The sequence below is a fragment of the Lycium barbarum genome, chromosome 12, assembly GCF_019175385.1.
Source record: "Lycium barbarum isolate Lr01 chromosome 12, ASM1917538v2, whole genome shotgun sequence".
Taxonomy (NCBI): domain Eukaryota; kingdom Viridiplantae; phylum Streptophyta; class Magnoliopsida; order Solanales; family Solanaceae; genus Lycium; species Lycium barbarum.
In genome coordinates, this window is record NC_083348.1 from 74,629,506 (window position 1) to 74,647,596 (window position 18,091).

The 18,091-nt window shown below is 34.6% G+C and overlaps 1 protein-coding gene and 1 pseudogene across 1 annotated transcript; one reads left to right on the forward strand and one right to left on the reverse strand.

Annotated features, from left to right (window-relative positions):
* Positions 1-717: 717 nt before the first annotated feature.
* Positions 718-8,926, forward strand: LOC132625169 (pyrroline-5-carboxylate reductase). Its single transcript, XM_060339987.1, has 8 exons — positions 718-907; positions 1,102-1,339; positions 2,559-2,607; positions 3,839-3,930; positions 4,925-4,997; positions 7,051-7,171; positions 7,380-7,485; positions 8,481-8,926. Exons 2-8 carry the CDS (start codon positions 1,139-1,141, stop codon positions 8,667-8,669), a joined length of 831 nt encoding a protein of 276 aa, XP_060195970.1. The 5' UTR covers positions 718-907; positions 1,102-1,138; the 3' UTR covers positions 8,670-8,926.
* Positions 8,927-12,320: 3,394 nt separating this feature from the next.
* On the reverse strand, positions 12,321-16,491 carry LOC132625168 (uncharacterized; annotated as a pseudogene).
* Positions 16,492-18,091: the final 1,600 nt, after the last annotated feature.

Below are 18,091 nucleotides of genomic sequence, written 5' to 3' on the forward strand. Positions count from 1 at the left end.
GATAAGATTTACGTACATCCTACTCTCCATGTACACTTATTGAGTATGTTGTTATTTTTGTTGAATACATGCATGGATATGATTCCTCTTGGTTTTTGCCTTTTAGGGACGACCTAAATCATGTTATAGTCGATCACAGGCAAACTGATCTGATTATCAAAAAAGACTTTTTTTTTAGTGGCTGGGATGGAAGTTGAGAGCATGTGGTCCTAAGTTTTATTTTGTCTTTGTCTAACACTACAAAGACAAGTGTGAGATGGATAGAATTTTTAGTTTTAAATAGCTAGTATAGAGCCAAACGTGTATAAAAAATACTCATAGTGGACCTCAATTAATTTGGAATCAACCATAGTTAATTTGATTAAGAGAAATATTTGAAGTTCTAAATCTTGTAGTCGTGGTTGATATATGTTTGGTCTATATAAGCTATCCTAAGATAATAATCTATCAAAAATATATTCATTAATCTCAAAAATACTTGTGATGTTTTACTTTTTGAGAGTTAAAACTATATGAATTTTGACTAATATTTTAAGATATATTTTTTCACCATATTAATATGCAAAGGTTTGTAATTTATAATAGTATTTTTTGTTAAATTTTTGAATATTTAAATTTTTAATTTAATTAAACTTAAAAAATTAGTCAATGAAAGTAAAACAAGACAGTTAATATGGAACGGATAATAGAAGTACGTGTTTTCTATATTTCAAAGTATCTTTTTAAGCTAGTCCGACATGGATCGAAAAAGAGATATGAAGATGTATACTTGACAATAAAACTGCAAATAAGTACAGAATATAAGGACTAAACAGTCACTTAGCAAAGTAGTTGAGCTCAAATAGGAAGTTGAGTAATGCGTTAAACCACAATATCAGGTTTTCCTGGACTTGTTCACTGATTTTAGGTTTGTCACCTCCTGATTTCTTAATCGTTTTCTCTTATATTTCTTGTTTCTAATTCTGGGTTTCAATTGGATGATCTTATGTTTCTAATTTCCGCAACTGTTTATTTTGGGAATTCTATTTTGCATTCTAGATGTTCGATGAAATGCTTCAGTGAATTTCTGACTCTTGTTTTCCTCTTTGTTGTTGTTTTCAGGAGAAACGTAAAATCTTACTATTTCATAGTTTTTGCAATGGCGAATGTTTGTCCGATTCCAAGTGATTCATACAAGGTGGGGTTCATAGGAGCTGGAAAAATGGCTGAAAGCATAGCTAGAGGTGTTGTTAAATCTGGGATATTGCCTGCTAATCGTATTCGAACAGCTCATAGTGGATCGGCTCGTCGTACTGCTTTTGAGTCTATTGGGGTTACTGTATTTGAGAATAATAACCAGGTACCCTTATACATTGTCAATCTTGAATGCCTATCTGCTATTATTTAGTATAATAATTTTCACTTTTAATGTATACTCGTGTATTACTATCTGGTGCTGCATTTGTTTTGTATCTTGCTATTTTGCTGTCTTATTTTATTTTGAGTCGAGTGTCTATCGGAAACAGCCTCTCTACCTCACAAGGTAGGGGTAAGGTCTGCGTACATCTTACCCTCCCCAGACCCCACTCGTGGGATTACACTGGGTGTGTTGTTGTTGTGTGTGTGTGTCTATATATATCGTTCTAGTCTTTATGAAAGCTTCTTACTTAATTTTTAGTGTACCCATAAAACTTTTGGACAGAAGATTGGGTGACATTTGTAAAGAACCATATTATTGGCTGGGTGGTTCTCTACCTTTTGGTATACGGCTTGTATACGGAAGTTATAAGAAGAAAAAAGAAACTGTATAGTAGGCCTTAACTCATTTTATTTGGATATCGACTCCTCATTTCTTAATTGATAAAAAAGGATCTTAAAGAAACAGGACAATCTTGAATTGGTCATATGTGTTTTTCTTCCCAAATTGATTTGATCATATGTTCAGACTACAAGATTAGTCTAATTAATAAATGCTTCAAGTTATTGATGTTTTCAAGCTCTCCTTGTAGGCTATTAATAGGACAACCACAGTTATTAATTTTTGATAAGTTACATTATGGGAAAAGAAACATTTACTGCTAGGACTAACTGACTTATTACTTGGAGTGATGCAAGACAAGTGACCCTGAATACGTCAAAGGAGAAACCTTTTTCAGATAAAATAGTAACTATAATACAAAGCAAAGTTCTTGGATTAAGATTGACCTCAAAATTTTTGTTCAAGCAAGGAGACTCACCATTAAAAACCTGCCTTGACAAATACTTAGCAATTGTTATCTCAGCAGCACCTCACGCCTCTCGGTCATATCATCGTAGGAATAACAAAAAATTATACTCTCTTCTTTCTCTATTCTCATACATAATATTTTTTGTTTGTTTTTTCTGGAGATCTTTCTTACATTAAAAAACTAATAAATGGAGCCTGCATTCTAAAGTATATTTTCTTTATTCTTTTTGGTAAAATGAAAAATCTGAGATCTAGTTACTGAATCTAGTTTTCTCACTTTACCTCTCTTATAACTTTTTATTGGTTCCTTGAAGATTCTTATTTTACATGTTTCTGTTTTCTGTCAGAGCAGGTGGTTGAAGACAGTGATGTGATTATATTCTCTCTGAAGCCTCAAGTGGGTATGGTTCAACTCTTTTCCTTTCTCTCTCTTCTCATCTCCTTGTTAAAGAAAAAGAATCTTTCGTATGCTTTTCCTTTCAACACTTGCGGGAGAATTTGAAGTCTATTTTTCCGCAATAATTTTGTTTCTGTTTTGACGGTCGGAAAGTTTCAATTTTGTGAAAAAGTACAGCAAAATAAGTGAAAGAACCTTTTTTCAATTAGATGTTAGAACTAAGCAACCGTAAGATGAAACTGTGAACAACCTATTGTAAAAAGGGATCATTTGATTGACTGCATAAGAAAAATAATCTTTGCATGACATTCCACATAACTAATACAACTTTCTGCCGATACAACTCTGTGTTACTAATTTAATGTCTGGATAACTAATACAACGTTATGATTCACAGTATAAAACTATGCTTAAGTAATGCCAACATTTGATTCTCCATAATTGTAAAAATTGTTTGAGATGATTTGTCAATGTCTTACTTAAACTTCAAAATGCACCAGTCTTAGGTGCAGCTTTGTGGTGATTGAGATGCTACTAAGGGATAAGATTGACCTAATACTCACATGGAGGGAATTGTCTTAAAAGATACAATATCTCAGAGTCGATGTGGATTTAGCTGAAGCAATGGATTCATATAGGCAATACCATATAGTTGGGGTTAAAGTTTAGCAGTTGTTACAGTTACATTATGTCAAAATGCACCAGTCTTAGGTGCAGCTTTGTGGTGATTGAGATGCTACTAAGGGATAAGATTGACCTAAAACTCACATGGAGGGAATTGTCTTAAAAGATACAATATCTCAGAGTCGATGTGGATTTAGCTGAAGCAATGGATTCATATAGGCAATACCATATAGTTGGGGTTAAAGTTTAGCAGTTGTTACGGTTACATTATGTCAGCAGTAAGTGTGAGATTTGGAGAACCTCTAGTTTTAGAAAGTCCATGACTTTTTTCAGATAAGTCTGTTCTTTCTGTTTTGCACTTATAAAAATAAAGAATAGTACTTATGAAAAAAAGTGCTTGAATAAAAGTATATAGAGGATTTATATCACCAACCTTACTATTTTGATATTTAGGCACACTTAGTTGAGTGATTGACATATTTTTGTTTTGCTTCTCTTGTGGGAATTTTAGGCAAAGACGCTGCAGTTGCCAGATTTATTGCTTTTTCATATTATTGTATGTTTTGAAAATTGGTGGTGATTCTGCTGTTCTACTCACTTTTTGAATGCAGTTAAAAATGTGGTGTCACAGTTGAAGCCAATCCTCTCAGAGAAGAAGCTTCTGGTGTCGGTTGCTGCTGGTCTTAAGTTAAAGGATTTGCAGGTTTGTGTGCAAATGGTGTAAGAGCTTCTCATAATATTCCTCAACAAGTAGAAACACAGAAACAAGCTTTTCAATTTAGATGCAGTAGTTTCAGGAGCTGCCTTTGACTCATAAGGAAAACTTGTTGAGAATCACGCAAATCACCGTAAAGTAACAAATAGGAAAGCTTAAATCATGGCAAAACTCTAGACTAAACAAAATAGGACTGTTAATCCATCTCCATCAAGAAACTATTGAAAGGAAAGATATAATACTTCTTAATATACTGATGATAAATACTTAATATGCGTATGTGAAGAAAAATGACCCTTAGGTCTAAACCACAAAAGCTATCTTATTAGATTAGGATTATCCAAGACCATATGGGAGAACAAAAATCCACTTTCTCAACCAATGTGGGAAAATCTAATACCCCATGTATCCAAGACCCGTGGGTCTTTTGTTAGTGATGCAACATAGGACAAGTCACAATAATGTCATTTGGGTACCATGGTGTCTTTAAATCTTATGTGATTTGCAATATAGTTGATTAACAATCACCTAAAGTACATAGTTGAAAGATGGATAATTTCTCTCTTTTTTTATTTTATTATGATTTTCTTCTATTGAGCTCATTGCTGCCTTGCAACCTAACATCTCAGTTTTTTTCAAATCAATGACATATTCTTCTTGTAATTCCAAAAAAGTGCCTAGCTTCTTTGACATTGGGAACTTTAAAATTGGCTCAGTAAAGATCTTTTATTCCCTTAATCATATTTTCTAGAAACAAAGGTGAAATCAGCTATTCAACTTATTGACAATCAGCTCACATGCCTAAGCTTTTCATGCCTCTTAGTGTCTACTAAAGCTTACCTGTATATTTGCTCGAGTAAAGCGTAAGACAACAAGATGCCCACAAGCATGCATATCTTGTCATTCACGTTGTTGATTCAATTTGGTAGTTTGCTTAAACCCATTTTGCTGAAGCATATTCTATTTTTTTCCTCTTCTCAAGGAATGGGCAGGTCAAGGCCGATTTATTAGGGTGATGCCAAACACTCCCTCTGCTGTTGGTGAAGCCGCCACTGGTAAATGAGAAATAAATACTGATATTTGAGGCCTGTTACAGTTCTACTTGATTTGCTCCGTCAAATATAATATTCCTGAGTGAACTCCTCTCCCTGTACACAGGAGCTCTAATTTTGTCCAAGGATTAACTTCGGAAATAGATATACCAAATGCTTGTTGTTGATGTATTGAAGTGATTCTATCTTCTTTGAAGTGGTTAATAAAAGAGGCCTCCTACTGATTTTATGATCGTTAGATGTTTTTGAAGATGGAATTGACAAAATCTGGACGAATATACTGTCCATGAATTTTTACATGTATACTTCCAGATCCTACTTCAAAGTGCATCCAAATAAAATTTTGAGTTGTTAGAATCTATGTTGCTTGGACTCTTCACTTTTGGTGCCGCACCCGTGTCGACACGACACGGGTGTGGGATCCATACCCGATCTGGTCAACCAATTTTGGGTACTTTGACCAAAATCGAGGGAGAAATTCCAGACAGATTCAATGATTTATGTAATCAAAACAAAAGCTATGGTGAAATTGAAGAAAATGGAATAACTTGTATATAGAAATTTCTATGTCACTCCTTTTCCTTTTATCTCCTTCCGAGATTCTCCTCTTAATCAATATTTTCTCCTCAATTTTTCCACATAATATCTCATAATTTAGATTTTATAACTCTATTTTAGAATTTTGAATTATTTTTTGCCGAATCCCCGCATCCATATCCATACCTGGATCTGTAGCCACAAATCTTAAAATTTAGATCATGACGAATCCTACATCTAGATCCGTACTCGTATCCGATACCCGGGCCCGAGTCCGAGCAACATAGGTCAGTGTTGTCAAAGGCGCGCTTAAGGAGCGTTTAAGCCCTGAAACGAGGCTCAAAACATGTTGAGCGCTTCGCTTCGCTTTATGTGCGCTTCAGTGTTATCATCAAGACCCTAAGACATACTTTTCCTTCCCAGTGAGCCTCTCTTGAAGACATGACACTAGATAATTGATATTTCACTTTTGATTGTTTTTAATTGATATTTCACTTTATCGTAATATTTTTACAATTTCTTTGTCCATATATTTGTTATTCATGCTTATTATTATTAGTCTTGGACTAAACATATATATATTTGTATGTTTGCACCATCGCGCCTTTTTTCATTAAAGCCCACACTTTATTTGCGCTTTGCGCTTAAAGCCCCAGCTGAACTTAGAGCTTTTTTGCGCTTTTCGCTTTTGATAACACTAACATAGGTTAGAATAAGGTATTATGGTAGTTGACATGAACACCTCTACACTTTGAACGCACCATTTTACCTAATATGAATTATTACCTAGCTTAAGCTTATACATGAAGACAAAATGCTTTAGTGGATTATTATGCTTCAGCTGATTGGAATTGAGAAAAAGGATAGTTGGAGTGTGCTAATCAGGTCTTCTATGGAGGAGATATTACCTCAAAGTCACTTGGCTCTCTTTTATTCAAATATCTTGAAAAAATAAGGTTTAATTTATTCGTACTATGACTTTGAAATGAGATGTCTAAAAATTTTGTCTCTTTTTTTGGATGTATTCTCGTATTTTTATTATGTATTTAGACACAAAAATTTCCGTGGATAGCTGAGCGCAAGTGTGTATACATATGTTTCTATGTGGATGTGTGTGTATGCTTTTGTGTAAAAGTGTGTGCATGTAAAGGTATGCAGTATGCTAGTTTAAATTTGGTGATAGTTTTTCTGCTTATATATGCTAATTATACAATGTATTTATTGTAAACACAGAGTATCTCCACGTGCATATGTATGTCTGTGATTTGCATACTGTTTGTGCTTTCTGTAAATGGGAACCTATGTATATTCAAACAACTGCAGTACACAGGAACTTTACATGTTTGTGACATGAAAATCTTCTCGTGGTCAATCTTTTACCTTGAAATTTTTTCTCTAGTGTTGGTTACTGAGAGACTTTTGCAATTTCAATTTTCCGATTGATTCTAATATAACTATGTCTGAGTTGTTATCAGTTATTACTATTTAAGTATCCTTCTAATTAAGTGCCTTTATATAGTCTTTACTTTGGGGGAAAAGGCAACAACAGAAGATGGAGAATTAATTTCCCAGTTATTTGGAGCTATTGGTAAGGTGTGGAAAGCTGATGAGAAGCTGTTTGATGCAGTTACAGGCTTAAGGTATGTTCCTTCTTTAGTGTTTCTAAAACTAGACTTATTTTCACTTAAATTTGATGCCATTGTCTGCTCCTGTGACTAGCTGTTTGTTGAGTCCGCTTTGTGATCTTAGTTCTTCCGAACTGCTTTTGCATAGACAAGCTGAGTTCATACAAAGTTGGAATCCAGTACCATTGTTAACAGCGTCTATTCTTTCTCCTTGAAATGTCAGTGGTAGTGGACCAGCGTATGTTTTTCTAGCAATAGAGGCATTGGCTGATGGAGGAGTGGCAGCTGGTTTACCTAGGGAGCTTGCACTTGGACTAGCATCTCAAACCGTAAGTTAACAGTTACCCACCAATTTATTCATACACTGTCGTGCAATATGTTTGTATGGTTGTGTTCTTTGAAATAGTAAGAAGCAGGGAAATTTTTTCTTTTGCTCTCTCTGATTCAGCCTGAGATCCATTTATATGTCAAAGTTCGTTTGTTCTATAGAGGCGAGGTGGTTATTCACAAAGATGGTGGTTTACTTACCATCATCTACATTTTTTAGGCTATAGTATTATACTCCCTCTGTCCCAAAAAGATTGTCCTCTTTTCCTTTTTAGTCTGTCCCAAAAAGATTGTCCCCGTTCTATATTTAGAAACAATTTAACTTCATGAGATGATTTGCAGCCACACAAATATCTAAGGCTTGTTTTGCACCATACATTTCAAAAGTCTTCCTTTATTTCTTAAACTTTATGTTAAGTCAAAAGAGGACAATCTTTTTGGGACGGAGGGAGTATTATATTATTCGGAAACAGCCTCTCTACCCACAAAGGTAAGGGTAAGGTCTTGGTACATCCTTCCCTCCCTAGACGCCACTTATGGGATTACACTGGGTATGTTGTTGTTGTTGTAGTATTATATACTGTATTATTTAACTTACCCTGCACCTTTTTAGATATACAAGTACAATCCATTTTTAAGAAATGTACTAACTTGTATTCATCTTTCTACTGGCATCAATTAATGTTCTTTTCAATGCCTCAAAAAATTATATTGTGGCTTAATGTAGTTAGTAAAACTACAGTAAGCATTGTTCTAACCCTCAATAAGGATAATATAGTTGTGATCATCTTTTGAGTGCTTTCTCCTTTGTTATTGATAAGGGCAAGTCATCTTTTCAACTTTTCTACATTGAACTTTTCTTGTTTACTTGAACTAAAATTTACGTGACTTGCACGCTAGTGATGCCGTGTTCAGATACTTCCTCTTCTTCAAGAGAGGAACATACATGCCCTCGAACATACTGCTGGTCGGGTGACCCACTGATTCTGTGTTGCAGGTGCTTGGAGCAGCATCAATGGTCACCGGTATGGCCAAGCATCCTGGTCAACTTAAAGATGATGTTGCATCACCAGGGGGAACAACCATTGCTGGAATTCACGAGCTGGAGAAGTCTGGGTTTCGCGGTATCTTGATGAATGCAGTTGTTGGTGCAGCAAAACGCAGTCGAGAGCTTTCTCAGAATTAATGTAATTATCTCTTAGGGTCGCGGAGAACCAGCCGGAAGCTGCTATGCCTATCAGAGTTTTGAAGTGCTAAATTATAAAGTGAAAGCTGCAGATCTTGTTGATGCATGAAAGAAATGAGGCTGTGCAATTCATTTTTGACCAAAATAAAGCACTGTATCTTTTTAACTTTTGGACCAAAATGCCCATATTTAGTAAAGAGAACGCGGCACATTAATCACTATAAATAAAGATTATTTATAGTTATTGGCAGACTAAATATTGTGCGCATAATCATGGACAATACCGTGGCAAGAAGCTTGTTATATATGGACATCAATTATCAAAGAGTGCTTCCACTTTTAATATGCTTACGATATAAAGAATAGTCAATACATCATATAGCTGCAATATAAATTATTTTAGGTGTGTCTCAACTAATTAAAGGGTAAAGTTTAATTACACTAAACACCTCTAATATGATTCTGTTTTAGATACACCACATGTATTTCTAAATCGAACGCTTAATATCCCTATACAATGAAAATCCCACCCTTAAAATTTCTTTACTTCTTATAATAGATAATATATTGACAAAAATTGTCCTTAATTATCCTCATTCCGTTTTCTCCTGCTATACAGATATAAGAAGTCACATTTGTACTACAGTCTGGTAGACTCAAATATTAAGTCTTAATAGCAAATTCTGTTTGATATTTATTACTATATGGATCCGTAAAGAAGTTAAAAGATAAAGTCACGTTTTGCGCCATATGCATGCTCTCAGCATGCTTCACAAGATAGGCTTTAAGATCGATCGAATAAGAGAAAGAAATGATAAATGATACTGATGATAGCCTGATAGGATAAGATACCACCAAGGATGTGGTGCGATGGATGAGAACTCTCCAGTTTTAATTAAAAGTCTAGAGTTCAAGCTCTGAAAATGAAAAAGTTTTCGATAGGACCTTAAAGAGGCCTTACATGACGCAAATTCAAATAGTCGAACCAAGAGTTACCAGATACTAAATAGTTAAAAAAAGATACTAAATAGTTAAAAAAGATGATAACATCAAATCTTACCTTTTTTTCTCTCAGTAGCACCACACCATAATAATAACAACAAGAAGTAAAGAATAAAAACAAAACAAACACAAGAATGCATGCATAATATTGTCTCAAAATGGCACGGAAGAGGCCAGCTTTATTTTTAATATATTACATCAATATGTAGAGTAAACCACATACTTAAGCTTGTTCCCACGATAAAGGCTGTTTTATTTCAACACTACTCTATAACTAAACTCCACTAATGAAGACCCCTCATATTCAAAACATGATGAAAAGGAGTAGTGATTTTATGCTATAGGATCAATTGGGATCGAAGCAGGAGCTAATACTGTACTATAATCAGAAGAAAGTATAAGATTTTGAGTGATGGTTGGGGCAAGAGCCAAAGAATCTTCAAATATTGGAACAGTATTAGGAAATTCAGGGGATTGAGTTGGAGGAATATCTGTTGATAAAAGCAAGCGAGCTTCTGAAAAATTGACTGAATTTGATATAAACATGATCAGACTCAGCAGATATATGACTTTGAATATCATCCACTTGGTTGAAACTTGGGAAGACATATTTTTGTATACGTAATTAAAGACAAGTGCTTATGTTTATGTTAATTTTTTCTTCGTTGATAATCTGTTTATATAGGAAGCAATAATGGTAAATAGTTGCTACTTACGAAAGCTGCAATCTTCGAAAATTAAGTAGATGGCTAGGCCTGGGTACACATTCATTAATGCGCAACAAAGAAAAAGCATATGTCCATTTTAAATATTTTAGTTATAAAAAGTTGCAGTTTGTGGTAACTTTTTATTAATTAGTTTCTAAATATGTCCTAAATTTTAACTTAAACATGGGATGAAATCCTCCAAAAATTACAGGGTTTAACTATCGTACTTTGAGCCACTTTATTCTAATTTTGCAAAATTTATTAGTAATTATTGTTATATTACGGAGATTTCAGCTAATCATTTTCATTTGTAACAGATTAAGCTTATATTATAACTAGTGTACTTGCCCGCACTTCGTGCGGTAGTGAGAAAAGACTATGTGACTGGATATTAAAATCACACTTAATTTTTATAAAAGAAAATGAGTTTTACAAATCAAATAACTTTTCATGATTTTTTGGACATCCTATTTCTTTGATAGAAAACAGATGCTTAAAATATTGCATGTTAAAAAAACCGATCTATTTAAGTAAGTGTATAGAAATAATAGAAAAAAAAAGTAATAAAAAGAAAACAAATGGTAATGAAATCCAGGGATATTGTAAACCTAAGACGTAACCTACTTCTTTTTTCTTCTTCTTCCAAGGCATTTTTCTTAATATTTTATTTCATAGCATGAATTGTTGATACTTATGTTTTATTTTTTTCATTTCTTGTTAAATAAAAACTAAAAAGGAAAACAAAATAAAAGTGTGGTTGCAATTTCCTGATTTCTAATACTTCATTTTTCCTTTTCTTCATTTCTTTTGTAGATTTCCATGTACCTAGATTTAGGTGCATGTACTCCTTCTCTTGGACTATATTTCCTTGAAGAGGTGTTGTCTAGTTCTCTGAAAAAGGCTGTAACTGGTGATATAAAGAACCTCTATAGAAAAACTGCAACTTGTGTGATACGGAAGACGTTGAAATAACAATTGAAGACAATATAAAATTAAAAAATACCTTCTGGTTCCTTAACAAAATGATAAGCAAATATATACATGTATCAGCAGCCATTACCAATTATTCCTCTTAAATCACAACTCTATAATTCCTTTTAAAATTGAAGAATAATAAACATTCAGTCAAAAGATTTGTATTTGTGTATTAACAGAAAGAGAGAGAAAGATAATATGAAAGGTGAGACTCACTATCGATCTTAGCTTTGCTGTTAAAGATGAATTCTTTGTTTTGAAGTGGCAGGGATGTGTGTTTGGAATACTATTATATACTGTTTTTGTGGCTGTTAAGCTATTGAAATTTACTTACGTCACACTGATGAGATTCAATGAGAAAATAACGTGGGTATAGAAATTTAATGGGGAAGGAATATGGGCATATGAAAAGCAAGAAAAATCAGTGGAGTAAAAGCCAAGAGTCTGATAAAGATAAAACAAAACGTTACATTCATCTTTGGAGTAAAAACTTGAGCATATTTAACATAATAAAGAGAGAGTTTAATGAGTGAATTTAAGTCTTTTTACATAGCACATAAATCAGAAAAAAATAGGAAAAAGGCCAAAAAAAGGAGAAAAAAGATAAATAGGAATGATGGCCATAGAGAGGTGCCACATCACCTTGTCTATGCCTAGCTTTATATTATATATAGATATCTAGTACTAAACCTACGGTATATCACAGCTATATAGAGCTCCTTAATCTATTGGCTACATAGCCCAATTATTTGCTCTCAAGCCGTTTTTCTTTGAATTTTCTTGATCCTAATTAAGCTAGTTCACGGAAAACTTGCCTAACTGGTGAACTTGGACTTGTTTTCCTTTTCTTGTTACTTCTTCAGTTTCATTTTACGTGGCACTATCTAATTAAATAGGAGTATGAAGTTTATGAAAGGAAGACAAACTTTTAAAAGTGTTTAAAATGAGCATGTTTTAAAAAGTTTGGCCTTGTATTGTGTATGAACAGGGAAAAATAAGCAGAGTGTATACACTAACTAATCATCCAAATTAAGCATTAGAAAAAGTCGCAACACCAAATCAGTTAATCTCCATCACTTTCGTATTGTTGACATAGAGATTGCAGACCATTGCTAATCTTGTTTTTTTCTTCTATCTTCTTGCTGTTGGAGTCTGTGGGTGGCTTCTTCACTACGGATACTCTGACTGATGAGGACTTGAAAATGAATTTGGTATAATCATTATTGTTAAAGTTGTAATCAATAACCTTTCTCCTCTTGACATAGTAATTTTTTTCTGACTCTGAACTTTCAGAAGTAAAGAAATTGACTAAATCAGCATCTTCCTGCTCATCAATTTCAGATTCATCGTGGATTCTTTTGACAATCTCCCTTGAATTTGATCCCTGGAAAACTGATCTTATAAGAGCTTCATCTTCTGAACCTTTGCTTCATCTGACTGTTGCAAACCTTCGGGCATTGCATCTATGCTCACAGCTAATTGTCTCGATTTCATGGATTTCAATTCATCTAAAGCAGCAAGCATATCCATTTGTCTCTTAGAAATCAAGGTTTTATTTTCCAATGACTTTATCGGATCATCACATACTTCCAATTCAGCATCCTTTTTTTTGTTTCTTCTTCTCATCTGAAAGGCTTAATGTTCCCTGACTCAATAGTATAGTCAGAATTTTTTGGATCTGTCTTAAACGTAATCTCTGCACGGCAATTTGTGCACTTCATGTAGAATCTGGAGATATGGATTCCCAAATACGTCTCGCGAGAATTGAATTTTGTGCCCTTATAGATGTAATTACCGCAATTACCACAACGAATAGTCATAGGAAGCATCATGTGCCCATTCATCTGCTGATTTTTTGGCTGTTTTCACCTTGGAATCTTTGTTTGGTCGAAATTTGGTGGATAATACTTGTTCAAAACCTTCCTCTCTCCCATTGCTAATTCTTTCTGCCCAAAATATCAAATCGAAGAGAAGATTTGTGAGTAAACTACAACAACAACAACAACAACAACAACAACAACAACAACATACCCAGTGTAATCTCACATGTGGGGTCAGGAAAGGATAGAGTGTACGCTGACCTTAACCCAACCTTGACAGGCAGAGACGAGAACGATGGGTTTCTTTGGAAAACTTTGGCAGCCTTAAATATATATAAAGGAAAAGTTCCTTATTTGTAGGAATCGAATTGTTTTCAATTCCTAACATATAGTATATGGAAAGAAAGTTTCCTTATTAAAATAGGAATCATGTTTTAAATTCCTATGTTAATATTAAGGAATTTTACTTTTGTTCCTTGCTAGTTACAGAGGTGCTTTGTTATCAGATGTTCTATTCATTAGAAACAATGGATTGCTTCCAAGTTTTAACATTGACATAAAAAGGGTTCTTTAGTTTATTTAGACTTGAAATTGGCGTGCCAAGGAATTTTTTTTATTGGCTCGTTCCCATCTATTGAACTAACAGTAACAATATTGTGCTCACACTGCTGAGCATATCCATCAACAAAGAACCCATTGTAATCAATTCTATTAGAGCAGGCTTAGAAAAGTGGATGAACTGCCTTCACAAATGATGAGGTACTTAAATAAATCAAAACTAGCAAATTCCATTTGATGTTGGATCTTCTTAATTACTGGGTGATAAGAGTCCAAGCTATACTTTTATTAGTTGTTGCTCTGGGTCCTTAAAAGGTTAAGGTTAAAGTTCAAGTAATGTTATGTGTCATGCATGCTCTAACCATGCTTCACAATATAGGCTTTATGATCGAATTGACTATGAGAATGAAGTGATAGCATGATACGGTACATAGCACAAAGGGATGCGGTGGTATAGTTGTGAACCTCCCAATTTTAATCAGACGTCTTGAGTTCGAGCTTTGGGAATGAAAGTTCTCGGTAGGAAGTGTGTTTCTTTAAATGGGCCCTACATGACACAAATAGGAATAGTCGAGCCACTAAGTGTCAAATACTGAATGGTTAAAGAAAGAGGGTTGACATCATATCTTAACCTCTTTTCTTTCAGTAGCAGCACACCATAATAATAAGAAGTAATAGAATAAAGACAAAACAAACATAATTAAGCATGCATAATATTAAACTGTCTCAAAATGGCATCGAAGAGTCGAGAGAAAAAGGTGATTATTTTCGCTATACTAATATTTACATATATAGAAAACTCGATAATTTAGGCCATCGGAAACAGCTTCCCTACCTCCCAAGGTAGGTGCAAGGTCTGCATACACTCTACCCTCCCCAGACCCCACCTTTGAGATTTTACTGGATGTGTTGTTGTTGTTTTGTTGAGCCCGGCTGCATTATTTTACATAATACTCCATAAATAAACTTCATTAATATTCAAGACCCCCTTAATCAAAAAATGAACTAGGAGTAGTGATTTATGTCATCATCAGAGGACATGGTGCCGAAGCCATAGGAATTTGAGGGATGAGGGGGAAAGAGCCAAAGAATCTTCTAATATTGGGAATTCAGGGGCTTCAGTTGGAGGACTTTGATAACAGCAAACGAGCTTCTGAAAAATTGACCTAGTTTGATATAAAGAGCATCAAACTTATCTTGGGAAAGGTTCGGTGTATTTTGGTGGCACTACTCAGGATGTGCAAGATAGTATATTATCTCTTCTTGGTTACTCTTGTGGTGAACTACCATTCAAGTATTTAGGAGTGCCTCTTTCCACCAAGAAATTGACTATGGTCCAGTGGCTGCCTCTGATTGAGAAGATAACTGCAAAAATTTCTTCCTGACAGCAAAGAAACTATCATATGCTGGAAGACTACAATTGGTTCAGGCTATTATATTTGGTATTCGGGCATATTGGGCCCAAATGTTCATACCTAGCAAAGTTCTCAAAGCTATTGAGTCATACTGCAGGAGCTATGTTTGGTCTGGGACAAATGTAATCACTAAAAAAGCTCCTGTAGCTTGGGAAAGGGTGTGTACTCCACAATCAGTAGGTGGCTCAACTTGACAAATTTACAACTTTGGAACAAGGCTGCTATAGCCAAAACCTTTTGGGATTTGGAACATAAACAAGATAAACTTTGGATTAGGTGGATTCATGCCTTCTATATCAAGGATCAGCAGTTTCATGAAGCTCAACCACCTCAGCAAGCTCGCTGGATGGTGAGGAAAATTCTGGAAACTAGAGTATTAACTGAGCAAATTCAGCACAACCCCTCTATTGGAAAGTCTCTCATTAGAAGTATATATCTCCAGTTGCTTGGATCCCACCAAAGGCCTCCATGGAAGTGCTTGATATTCAGTAACACTGCCAAACCAAAAGCAATTTTTACTATTACAGATACAAGATAGATTACTAACTAAAGATAAACTACATAGCTGGGGGATGGATGTTTAGGTAGATTGTGCCTTGTGCCAAAGTCATCAGGAAACCAGAGATCACTTGTTTACTAGTTGTGATTTCACTGTAGCAATTTGGAAGAAACTCTTACTCTGGTCACAAAACCAGTTTGATGCTAGCAGCTGCTGGAATCAACACCCCGAGCAAATCATTCAGAAGGGGAAAAGGAAATCTCAAAGAGCTCAAATATTTAAAATGCTATATGCTGAGTTTATCTATGCTATTTGGATGGAGAGAAACCAGAGAATTTTTTACAAAAGAGTAGAGGATAAAGCCTAATTGCTAGAGAGGTGGCTTATGTGTGTGATGTTCGAGCTAGCAAAAGGGTTGCAGCTACTGTCCAGCAGTTTCTATTCTAAAAGTGTAATAGTTTACTCTTTTTTTTTTTCTGTGATGTAGTCCAGATAAGAAATAGCAAGTGAGTATAAACTTGCTATAGATTTGTGATTATTCACTGGTGATTGATACAAAATTCGCTTACCAAAAAAAAAAAAAGAGCATCAAACTTAGCAGATATTGGACTTTGAATACCATCAACTTGGTTGATACTTGGGATGACATATTTCTTCCCTATACTTATACAAATATACAAGTGCTTTTGTTTACTTATTTTTCTCCATCTATGATCTATTTATATAGGAAACGATAGCAATTGGGGATTTCCGGGAAAATAAATATCTTTTCGTTGGGTTTTTTTGGGAAAAAATCGTCGCATATTCTTCCAATTCCTTATAAAAGATATTCAGTCCGTTAGAATAGAAGTTAAAGAGGATATTTATGGTCGTCGTGTTCTTTATATGGAAATCCGAGGCCAGGGGTCCATTCCCTTGACCCGTACTGATGAGAATTTGGCGCCACGAGAAATTGATCAAAAGGCTGCTGAATTAGCCTATTTTTTGTGCGTACCAATTGAAGTATTTTGAGAGAACATTCATTCAATTAAAGAAAACGTATATGAAAGAACCATAAAACGAAACTCTTTTTATGGTCTTTATGCGTATGCAAACCCACGCAATTCAATTGTTACATCCCGTATTTTCGTACGTCGGAAAGCGTGCGAGTTAAATGATATTAGTAACGGACACGAGGTTATCGCCCAAGCTTATAGGTGGTTAAAGTGATGGTACACATGTACCGTAAGGATTTGAAGTTAAACAAATCTAAGAAAATAAGTTTTGTCGAGGATAGAAATTTATTTGATGAAATACGGTCCAAGCCATAATATGCCGTATTTTTGGACTAGGAAAAATTTAATCGTCCAATATGAGCAAAATTTACTCAAGCCCGGAGAATTCGATCACATTCAAGGATGAAAATCAAGAGCTCGGTGTATACAAGGAATGAAGTCCCAAAATGATTTAAGACGAAAAAGGGTGACGATGATGATTGAAAATAATATTTTATGTGTGGCAAATGAGGCTATGGACTATGTTATACTACATGATTATGATAATGAGCATATGAAGTATATCAAAAATGATTTATTTAAATAAATTGGGGTTAAAAATTAATTATGCATGTGATTGATTAAGAGGGGAATTATAGTGGAAGACAAGGAATTAATGGATATAATTTAAGTGGGCTGCAAGCACTACAAGTACACATGCACGTGGTGCCTTGAATTAGTGATGACTAATGAAAAAAAAAGGAAGCTTCATTTCTATCGAACAGCAACGTGGAACTTCATTGAGCAGCAACATTAGAATTATGGATATTCGTGAGAGACAATTCAATACATTAAAGGAATAGTGGATAAGTGATTGAAGTGGAGACCTTTACACGTGGTTGCATGGAGTAAAAATAAACTTGATGACTAGTACAACCTATTTGAATCTACAAGAATTATTATATCAAAGAAAAGGATTGTTGGGGGTGGACCCCACGGTCCACTAAATAGTCTACAACTACTATTTTACTTTGATGAATACACTTGCCTCTTGAGAACCTATACATACTACACCAGCAACGTTTTTTTTAGCTAGTATGGAAATAATATGCATTTTGCTACTTCTCAACTTAAGTTAGGGAAAACCCCACTATATACCCTCTCAAGGATTTCCCCACCAGTTAACGAGCTACTTGCTCACTAAAATCCCATTTTAGTAGCTTCTTGCTTGTCATCATCTTGGATAAGCTCGTATATGACTCACTTTAAGGGTCCTTTACAACTTGGTGTAGTTATTTTGGAGGATAGGGAGCTTGTTTCATCAATTTAACAACTTGGTCAAGTGAAGAAGATAAGAGAAAAATGTAAGAATTAATTCCTTTTTATGATGTTATGAAGGTTTGTTTGTGTTGTAGTATGTGTCGCACCCCATTTTAACCCGGGTTAAATTTAGGGATACGACGTATTGGTGA

Coding starts and splice junctions, on each gene's coding strand:
- LOC132625169 (XM_060339987.1), top strand. CDS start 1,139: ATGGCGAATGTTTGTCCGATTCCAAGTGATTCATACAAGGTGGGGTTC. Junction 2,608..3,838: donor CTCTCTGAAGCCTCAAGTGG/GTATGGTTCAAC, acceptor TTTTGAATGCAG/TTAAAAATGTGGTGTCACAG. Junction 4,998..7,050: donor TGTTGGTGAAGCCGCCACTG/GTAAATGAGAAA, acceptor GCCTTTATATAG/TCTTTACTTTGGGGGAAAAG.